Below are 10932 nucleotides of genomic sequence, written 5' to 3'. Positions count from 1 at the left end.
TTTTTAAATGGATCTAATAAAATATTGTGTCTCCAAGACCCTCAGCAAAATAACGCAGAATAGAGCAGAAAGATTTCTGCTTAGTGAAAGAAAATCATCGCTAATCTGAACGTCTACTAAAGTTACGATATCTCGCTTCTCAGAGAGCGCAATCCCACAATTCTCTTCATCAGAGACATTTTCTTAATATTGTACACTGTGATATAAAGTTAGAAAATCTGCATTTTGTTCCTCTGAGCAAGTACAAAAAAAAATTCTATATAATTATTCTAAAAAAGTTCGATATAATTTTTATATCTATATACAAACACACACATATATATTAATACTTTTATAATTATCATTAATTTTATTATTTTTTATTACTATCAATTTTTACATTATCATTATTTTTAACATTTTTAAATATAGTTTTTAGGTTTTATTAGAATTATTTTACATTTTATAGTGTTAATAATTTTTTAATTGTATAATTATTTTGTAGTTTTAGAATGATAATTATTCATTTGATAACTTATTAATTAGTAATTCTGTGTAATTACACAAAATTCATATTCATCATTGTATTTTCATTATAATTATTCTTACAGTATTATAATCATAATTATTAGATTATTAATTTCTATAAATATTTATTATAGCTTAATAATGATAATAATAAGCAATATAAAATAAATATAATTATTGTTAATTTTGTACTTTTATAATACATAGTAAATTTATATTTTTTTAATAATGAATTATTAATCTGAGAATTTTTTAATAACTATTTTTGTAATTGTTGTTGTAAAACTATACAAGTTGTTTATTCATTTATTTATTCATTTTATTTTTAAAATGATTTGTTTCTGTAGTCTTATAATTATTACACTAATACACATATTTTATGTTTATTCTAGGTTTATCACAACAAATAAAACCAAATAACTTTTTTCAAAAATATATTTTTTATACTGATACATATTAAAAGTATTTTTTAAATTATTACAATTGTATAATGATGATTATTAATGTTAATTTTTTATTAATTAAATATTTAAAAAGCGCTCTGTGTCCGTGAGTCAGCGTTCTATTACAGGTATCAGAATTCCAGCTTCTTCCTTCCTGTAATCATCAATTATTGACCAGAGAGTAAACACGATAAAAGGAACAAAGACTCAGCAGCAGCAGCAGCAGCAGGAGGAGGAGGAGGAGGAGGAGGAGACCGGGTCGCTCTCACTTTAGTCTTGAGTGCCACGGCTGAGAGCCTGTTTTAGTTTTTTCCAGAACGAGCTCACCTGCAGAAGGCACTGGGACACGACGTTCTCTGGGATCTCGGGGAAACGTTGCTTCAGGTCTTGCAGGACGTGGTAGTCCAACTGCGGCGCTCCCTGTGCCATGCTGAGCCCACGGCCTTACTGAGCCGGCAGCCGCGAGGGCAGCAGCTGCTCTTCTCTCATCACCTGCACACACACACACGATCAGTCAGCAATACGGATCAAACAGTCTCTCCACACACACACGCACACACACACGCACACACACACGCGGCATCACGATGATGAAGTGGACTAGAGAAGGCACTGAGCTCAGATGTGAGTAATGGAGCAGCGCTGGTGCAGAATTAACAGATGGCGCACGGCGAGAGGCAAAAAGAGCAGCGACTGGTGGAAACACTGCCACTCTGCAAAAAAGCAAAAAAAAAAAAAAAAAAAAACTTGGTTAGTACCAAGAACAGAGCACTGAGTACTGATCATCCTGCTCTGATTAAAATTCAGGGATCTGATGCTGAGCCTAAAACGCCGGATCCGGATCGGAATTGTTTGCTTCTTTCTAGAAATACACTATATGGACAAAAGTATGTGCACCCCTGACCATCACACCCCATATGTCATTCTTCAGCAAACACAACTGTATAGAATATAGCCTTCATACGCTGTAACATTACAGTTTTCCTTCACTGGAACTAAGAGGCCCAAACCTGTTCCAGCATGACAATGCCCCTGTGCACAAAGCGAGCTCCATGAAGACATGGTGTGTGAAGGTTGGAGTGGAAGAACTCGAGTGTCCTGCACAGAGCCCTGACCTCAACCCCACTGAACACCTTTGGGATGAACTGGAACACCGACTGAACCCCAGACCTCCTCGACATCCCAACATCAGCGCCTGACCTCACTAATGCTCTTGTAGCTGAATGAACACAAATCCCCACAGCCACACTCCAACATCTAGTGGAAAGACTTCGCAGAAGAGTGGAGCTTATTATAATCTGGAAGGAGATGTTCAACAAGCACATACAGGTGTGATTGGTCAGGGGGGCACATACTTTTGTATGTGGTAATATAGTGTAAATATTTATTTATATAAATAATTTACACTTATTAGGTTAATGTAATTTATTACAGGAAATTTGTCTATTCAAGATATTTTCACTTGCTAAAATATAACTGTTTGCGGCGCGAGCTTATCCGCTGACGCAATTTTGTTCGCCTGCGATGCCGACTTAAGACTAATTTAGGATGCTTTCACACTTGCTGTTTCATTTTAACAGAAAATAAAAGTGCTGGTTGAAGCAATTGTTGTGCTGATATTAAAAACACTAACCATAACAACGTTCTTAGCTAATCTCAGCTACCTAACTAGCCTAGCTTGCTGTCTGGATTAGAAAATCAGGAGAATTTAAGAACTTTGTCCGGACGTCACATCGTGTCTCGGTGAACATCCGAAAACTGCACGTTGTCATTTTTGGTCGCAATATTTGTAAAGAAATATTTTCCAATCAACTTGTCGTAAATCTCGTCACGTTCGCTCACTAACGACTCATATCTTTCCACCAGCACTTTGTCCTCTATGTTCAGCATTTTTCCACCGTCTTGCGATCTGATTGGTCAGGAGGTTAGAAAAGAAACGCTTGACGTCACTCAGCATTTCATGAAAAGTGGAAATGTTACATGGAGGATTAAATGTAAAATGTCCTCTGGCGGTTGAGGGGAAAAAAAATCTCTAAGCACCAAAGCAGCCTTCTGCGTCTGCGAATCTACGAGCAGGAATCCGCGAGCATGTGGTCCGCCAACATACTTGCCTGTAACAGATAGTGTTGCACGTAACAAACCAGAATGTGCAAAAAAAAATTTGTTTTGAAGAACGTGTTGAGTTTCACTGCAGCAGGAAGACTAGAAAAATGTAAAGTAAAGACCTGGATGTGACAAAGAAGAATTCAGTATGAAGTTTCTCTCGCATTGCGCTTCCTTCCCACAAGGCAAGGTGCTGTTACGAGAAAGGATGATTACTTTCCCAAAACATCACGCTCCCAAAATGATTTCTGCCTTAGAGATTTCTCACGTTACTGAGAAGCGTAAACTCCTCTGTCCTGAAGACGTCTGAAGTTACAGCTTCACTTCGGACTGTTACAACGCGCTCACACTGGAGACTCCTTCCATGAATGTCGAATAAACTTCTCCTTACAGAAAGCTTCACCGTATCAGCAAATACGTTACGTGTCCTAGAGCCTCTGCTCAAGTGTGAGGTGAATCTTTTAATCCTCATTTGCACTGAGAGGAAATGAAAAAAAAACTCTGAAACTGATTAACCACACTGACTGCTCTGATAAAGACAACTCTGATACTGCTTTAAACACAAGCCTTATTAAACTTTTAGCATGAAATCATTCAAACTTGGCTTTGGAATCATTTTCATATCAACAAAACTCCAATTTAAATTAGAGAAATTTGTAAATCTCTATATATTGTAATTCAATGAGAGCAGAGATGATAATATTCAGAGAAAAACACCTCTTGCTATTTTGCTAAAGCCATGGACAAAGAGTTTGAACCCAAGATAAGGTTAAACAGCAGATTTCAAAGGCATCAAGCCAAAAGATTAAGTTAATAAGACCCCATTAATCCAATAAAGTGTTTTTAAAGTTATTTTTGTTCTGGAGGCTAAACTCACTTGCTAATGCATCTGACTTGACGTTAGCTTGTTAGCCTTGTAAGCACTGAGAATATATATATGGCATGAACATATTCTACACATTTATATCCTCATGATGATGAATTTTAACTGGAAAATTATCTAGCAGGATATTTTAATAACTATTTAATATTTTTTTTTATGAAGCTAACGTCTTTTTCTGCAACGCTATGCCTAGCTTTGCAGCTTGGCTAGCAAGCTAACGTCGTTTATAACACGACACATAACAAGAATTTAAAATCTGACATTTTAAACAAATACTTAAGACATGTAAGGACATGACTAATATCTAAAACTGGCTAGTGCAATAAAATCCTTAGATATTTAGCGTTAGCCAGTGCATGCGACAGATCTCTATCAGTTTAGAACTGGGAATCGATTCCATAAATTGTGTCGATTCTCCGAACACAAGACTCAGAAAGCGGGAGTCGACTCCCAAGCATTAAAATCCTCCTACATGCCTTATCGTTCATATCACCATCACTGATGTGTATTATCTGTTATGTGTTATGTAGTGTACATTTCTGTAGCATTATCATCGAATTGCTTATTTGTTGTTTCCTTTAAAAGATCGCATTTCGAGAACATGAGCGTCGGAACCGACTCTTAGGAATCGGAGTCGGCTCACTGAGTTCAGGAATCGAACAGCCTTGCTATGCCGTTAGCAACGTCGTGTTTGTTAGCTGGCAACAACGTAGCGGTTGCTATAGCTCGCTAAGCAGGAAAATTGACACAACTGCAAATATAAATCTCTTAATCACTTAAATGAATCTATAAATCTTATTAGGAGTCAATTATGTTTATTGAGCTTCCTTAAAAAAGAAGAAGAAAAAAAAAGAGTAAGATAGCTGGCTAGCTCGCGAAACCGGAAACAGTGTCGCAAACAAACGGTCATTTGACAGTCAGCAGCTGTAAATAACAACTAAACACGGATAATAAAGAGATTGTGAGTAATAATAATGACAGTAAAGAAGAGGAAAGAGTGAGAAAAGCACTGAGGAGAAATGAGAGGTAGAAATGAGAGGATAGTAGGATAGAAATGGAGGAAATGGCAACGCTGCTGCAGGTAAACGCCTCTTTCTTTCCCGGATTTTGCCCCCAAACAAGCGACACGTTAATAAATCAAGGCGTTATTTAATCACCATCACAGAGCCACTGAATAAGCGTCAGTCAGCTGGTTATAAATGAAAGCAAATCAGCGCAGAAGCTCCGGGAAATGAGGCTGAAGTGCGTCCCAGTAGCACATGATCAGTACCGTGATGCGGCTCCTCGCTGCCATTGAAGTCCAGTGCAGGATTTCGGGGTTTTATTTTCAGCTCCACGCGGTTATAAAATCACTAACAGCACTCTTTAAAATGCTGCGATGCTTCAAATTCTCCAGCGGCTCCAGCAGGCTACAGGCTAAACTCGCGAAACCCGCTGCTGCGCTCCGGATTTTTTGTTTAGTTCCCCCGCAGCGCGAGCAGGACGCTACTGCCACCCAGCGGCGCGGAGAAGCAGCGCAGCGTTTATTCCGCGGCGCTGCAGTGAGATGGCCGCTTTCAGGTTCCACCGGTTCTTCAGTTTCAGTGTTTTTTTTAGAAATCAGATAATATCAAAGTCTGAATGTGTTTCGGCAAAAATAAATTCTTTAAACTAAACTGAAATAAACACATTTAACTCGCTATAATGAGTGTAAGCACAACTGCTAACTGTTGCCTGTTCTATTCTACAGAACTCTATTCTATTCAACTCTATTCTATTCAACTCTATTCTATTCAATTCTATTCTACAGAACTCTGGTCAATTCTATTCTACAGAACTCTATTCTATTCTACAGAACTCTATTCTACAGAACTCTATTCTATTCTACAGAACTCTATTCTACAGAACTCTATTCTATTCAACTCTATTCTATTCTACAAAACTCTATTCTATTCTATTTTCTACACAACTCTATTCTATTCTACAGAACTCTATTCAATTCAACTCTATTCTATTCAATTCTACAGAACTCTATTCAATTCAACTCTATTCTATTCAATTCTACAGAACTCTATTCAATTCAACTCTATTCTATTCAACTCTATTCTACAGAACTGTATTCTACAGGATTCTATTCTACAGAACTCTATTCTATTCTAGAGAACTCTATTCAATTCTGTTCAATTCTATTATACAGAACTCTACTCTATTGTATTCTATTCAACAGAACTTTATTCTATTCTATTCTACAGAGCTCTATTCTATTCAACTCTATTCTATTCAACAGAACTCTATTCTATTCAACTCTATTCTACAGAACTCTATTCTATTCTACTGAATTCTGTTCTATTCTACAGAACTGTATTCTACAGGATTCTATTCTACAGAACTCTATTCTGTTCTGTTCTATTATACAGAATTCTATTCTATAGAACTCTATTCTATTCTATTGAATTTTATTCTATACCACCCCATTCTGCTCTGTTCTGCAGAACTTTATTCTACACAGATTCTATTTTATTCTATTTATTTTTTTCTATTGTATTGTGTTTTATTCTATTTTTGATTAATTCTATTATATTCTATACTGCTCATTTGTATCGTATTCTGTTCCATTCTATTCTGTTCTATTCTACACAACTTTATGCAATGCGATTTAATTCTATACAGCTCCTACTCTATTTTTTTCCCTCTTTATCGGAAGACGGGATGGTAACATTTACATGCGACGAATCTTAAATACTCGTGTTTCTCGTGTGATTTCAGATCAGCAAGTGACAGAGTAGAGAAAAGATGACAAGATGTGACAAAAATGTCCTTATGATCGTAGGTGTTAAACGTGTTCATGCGGAGTTTGTCCGTATGTAACGTTTGGGCACGTCCTGTGTGTTTGTGCGAGTGTGTCTGTATTCTGTTTTGTATAACTGACAGTAAATAAATACTTTGTACGATTTTGTAATGTAACTCATCAGAGTGTTTCCTGCACAGCCTGTAGAGGGCAGCAGAGTGTCGAGAGCAAAGTCCTTTATTTCCTCTGTTACAGATTGATCAGGTTTATAAAACTGCACATAGCTCAGGTGTGTGTGTGTGTGTGTGTGTGTGTGTGTGTGTGTGTTATAAATACCCTCCACATCACCTCAAGCTTGTGTTCTGTTTTTTTTTTTCCCTCCAGGATCAGATGTGTAACTGCGATCAGAGCAGTGAATCATGGGAAAGTTATTCAGGATTGATAAGTCACTGTGGGCAGGAAGCCAGCGCTGCTCTCTCACACACCCTAATTTAGCCTCCACTGGGAGCCGAAAGCGCTGCTGTAAACCCATGCAGCAGTAACAGAGACCTGTTCAGCACACGGCCGCCATTTTCTGAGAATACACTGCTGTTCAGCACACGACGAGTGCGAACACTTACTAATACACACACAATCCCTGAGGCATAATCACTGAAACACTCTTACTAGCCAAGCGATTCTCTGCCAAGTTACGACAAATGTGCTGGACTGACTTTTAATCCTAGTAGAGCTGCCACCTCACAGCTCCAGGGTCCCAGCATCTCTGCTTTCCTCCCAAAACTTGCCAGTAGATGGATTAGCTACTCTGAATTGTTCCTACACTCTTAGAAAATGCACAAAAAGGAAAACAATCAACGACGGAGTGGTGCAATGAAGCAGTTACTGTTACCACTGTGAAGCTGAAAGATTATTTTCCTATAACAGCAAGCCCCAAGTGTTTTATTCCTCATACACCACAGCAATCTGCCAACAATTATTATTTTTATTTATTAAAGAAATAACGTCATACTTTTTATCCATTAATAGTTACATTTAATGTTGTGAAAACATGGTAGTTCCTGTTCTCACTTACGTTATAGCAGCTATAAACAGTCGTTCCCTCACCAGTTTCTCTTTGTCTCTCTCACCTGAATTTAAGACTAAATAAATAAATAAATAAATAAATAAATAAATGCAGCTTGTCATGTTACCCAGAAAAAAGCGTAAACTCCTCTGTCCTGAAGATGTCGGAAATCTTACAGTTCCAGCTTTACCTCTGGCACTGACACTGGAGACTCCTTCCATAAATGTTACATAAACACATTTCTCCTGACAGAATATTTAACCATTTCAACAATTACACACGATTGTTTATTCGGTTTATTATCAGTTCAGCGCCCGCTGTACACGTCCCTGTGAATGAGCTGTTACTATAGAAACGATATAAATATAAACCTGCACTATTGTCAGAGCTGCTGTTATAGAAAATTAATCAACACCTTCTAACCAATCAGAATCCAGAACTGGTATAAAGACTTTTAAAAAAGATGTAAAGCTTGTGATTTAAGGAACAATCCAGAACATCTGAACAATTTTAACAATGACAAGGAAGAGAAGAAAGACTAAAAAAAAAATAGGATGGAGGGTTATGAGGGTTGTGAGGAGGCGGGACGATGGCAGCTGTGTGTGTGTGTGTGTGTGTGTGTGTGTGTGTGTGTGTGTGTGCAGGCTAGCTGTCCTGTCGCTCTGATCTCTGCCCACAGGTGTGTGTTATTTTCAGCCATCCCCCTGTGCACTTCGCTTTGGCCCGAGGAACGGAGGAACCGAATCCCGAAGCCTTTACGTCCCTTGAGAAAAGAAAGAGATGTTATTTCTTTTTTAGCGTTTTATTCATATTGAGTGCTTTATTTTATGAATCTCCTCGAAGGCAGTGCAGATTTGAGCTTCAGCCTTTTGACTCGAAATAAAATCCAAATGTCTTGCAGCGTCCACGAGAGAGAGATGCATGCTGGGTCAGTCCTCAGGTTACAGGAGAGCTGCTGAGCTCCATGCTGCTTTATTCACACGCTGACTTTCCTCAAGGACAAAATCACACTGCAAGGAGAGACAGCAGACGAAATTAGGTCTTACCTCAAAATCTATCTCCATCTGTTTTACAAAATCATTTCTCTGATGATCTCAGACTCGTAAGACGAGTCCACACTGATGCATCTGATGATCAGTGAGTCAGCAGCTGCGATGGGAGCCATTACTTTTCATTTTTCCAAAATGGCTCCCTGCTTTAACATCTAGTGCACTACAACATCTAGAAAATATTCTCACAAAGCAGATTTACAAATTTAGAAATCCGGGATGTAGCTTTAGATTTAGAATCCTAATGAACAATCCAGAAACAAAATGGAGTGAATCACACTCTTCTGAGTTTGATTATAAATCATTACAGAATACAGGTGTAGAAGAGTAAAGACAATCAGAGTCCTGGGATGAGCTTCAGGACAGTCTTTATGATTACAGCAGCAGCTCTTAGCTTCAAATCTACAGTATTCAGATGAAATTAAACACTGAAGCAAAGGGGAAAGACTTAAACTGGTTTTTGGGAACGATGAAAATGTGAGAAGTGCAGAAGCTCCAAGCAGAAATAGATCATCATGATGAACATCCTCACATCCTCCAGACAGTGAAGAATCCTGAAGAAGTTTCAGTATTGGGCATCAACCTTCTCTTATAATTGCTGAGAAAAGAATATGCTGCATTCGACTCAAGGTCTTAACCTCCAACTAGGAAAAAACCAAAGAAAACGAAGTCAAATTCCTACTCAGGAACTCTGATTTCAGCAAGTGACATCAAATCAACATGGCCGCTCACAGCGTGAACAATAAACAAAGAAGCACTTCTTACTCTGTTTACACACACAACATATTCACTTGTTAAATCAGTAACACTGACTATACAGTTCACTGTCCTGAGGAGGAACATTGACATCACTCATCACAGTTAGCTGGCTGGCTTGTTGCTAACGAAAAACAAACATGGAGGCAGCGGTTTATTTTATGTTAAACAGTGTGTTGCTCATGTTTTCTTTCACGGTATCACAACGAGATTGTTTTAATTGTGACCCAATTGAAGTTGAGGGTGCCAATACTTTAATTTAAAAAAACCAGAGAAGTCTGAATGCGAACGTTGGCAAAAGAAACTGTAATGTAAACAAAAAGAAAAAAGAAATCATAAGGAGTTGCACATTTTTGGTGCCCGATATTTCGAACCCTTAAAGGTTCTTCAGTTGTCCCTCTGTCCCTAGTAAAAAAAAACTTAAATATCCAACAATGAACACTTCCACAACTTTTTTTATGAGTGTACCATGTACTAAGAAGCAAAATATTAAACTTTTGACAGTTTCAAAGTACCACACACATACCCAGTTAATAGACATACAAAAAAGGGTTCCTCAAGGGTTCCTTGACTAATTAAAGGTTCCTAGCTTCCAAAAAGTTTCTTTAAGTGTACATTGGGTTTATGATTCCACACAGGGAACCTTTAAAGGAATTAAAAAATGAGCAATAATTTGGAATTTGTACCACCCACTTACCCAGTTAATGCACACACTCTTGGGAAAAGGGTTCTTTAAGGGTTCTTTTAGAGTTCTTTAAGGGGTTCCTGGGTAAATAAGGGTTCTTAGCTTCACAAAAAGGGTTCTGCATGGAGCTCTTTCTGATAGAGAAACACTGTTTAGTGTCTGCATTGAAACTTTAAAGATCCTCTCTGAGAGACAACCTGAGAACTGAAAATGAATCACCAGCTTCTGACCAGTCAGAGTCCAGAATTCAACAGCGCTGTTATTGTGGACACTTCTGAATATTATCACACTGGGACTAGGCTGCAGAGATTTCAGAGATTTCTTGGCTGCAGCCATTTGCGCTCCTCAGATAAAGTGGTTGAGAAGGACAGCTGTCTCCTCGGCCTCGTTATTTCAGTAAGAGTAGAGCAGAGAGGAATCTCAGCACACAGGAAGTTCCTGAGGAAGACGTCTGGATGTAAATAAATATCTACGGTAACGTTAATGTAACGTGCTCTTTACAGTCAGCTTCTGTTCATTTCACTGACACTGTCTGAGTCTGAGTCTGACTATGTGCTGTTAAACATGGCTGTGACAGTGTGTGTGTGTGTGTGTGTGTGTGTTTTGATCTGAGCAGCCATGGTATTTAGGTTATCAAAAAGCGCCAGGAAGATAACGCTGACTAATAGCTCCTAAC

General features: G+C 38.1%; 1 protein-coding gene and 2 long non-coding RNA genes across 4 annotated transcripts in view; 1 reads left to right on the top strand and 2 right to left on the bottom strand.

The window, feature by feature from the left end:
- Positions 1-5402, bottom strand: part of tab3 (TGF-beta activated kinase 1 (MAP3K7) binding protein 3) — a 14693-nt gene extending 9291 nt beyond the window's left edge. Inside the window, exons 1-2 of one of the 2 annotated variants that reach the window (XM_053235889.1) lie at positions 5207-5402; positions 1278-1442 (exon numbers count right to left, since the gene is read on the bottom strand). In XM_053235889.1, the coding sequence (XP_053091864.1) occupies positions 1278-1379 (102 nt within the window). In that variant the 5' untranslated portion in view covers positions 1380-1442; positions 5207-5402. Of the gene's footprint in view, positions 1-1277; positions 1443-5093 lie in introns of both variants that reach the window. The other variant, XM_053235890.1, reaches the window with a different exon arrangement.
- Positions 5382-8591, top strand: LOC128318691 (uncharacterized). The gene is made up of 3 exons (XR_008302141.1): positions 5382-5496; positions 6682-6741; positions 7088-8591. It is a non-coding gene; the product is annotated as an uncharacterized LOC128318691 (long non-coding RNA).
- A 67-nt stretch (positions 8592-8658) lies between these two features.
- On the bottom strand, positions 8659-10510 carry LOC117597827 (uncharacterized). Its single transcript, XR_008302142.1, has 3 exons — positions 10269-10510; positions 9270-9459; positions 8659-8776 (listed from the first exon to the last, which is right to left on the bottom strand). It is a non-coding gene; the product is annotated as an uncharacterized LOC117597827 (long non-coding RNA).
- Between the last annotated feature and the right edge of the window lie 422 nt (positions 10511-10932).

Source organism: Pangasianodon hypophthalmus, chromosome 8 (assembly GCF_027358585.1).
Source record: "Pangasianodon hypophthalmus isolate fPanHyp1 chromosome 8, fPanHyp1.pri, whole genome shotgun sequence".
Lineage (NCBI taxonomy): Eukaryota > Metazoa > Chordata > Actinopteri > Siluriformes > Pangasiidae > Pangasianodon > Pangasianodon hypophthalmus.
The sequence above is the reverse complement of the archived record's forward strand: the minus strand, read 5'-3'. Positions and strand labels throughout refer to the sequence as shown.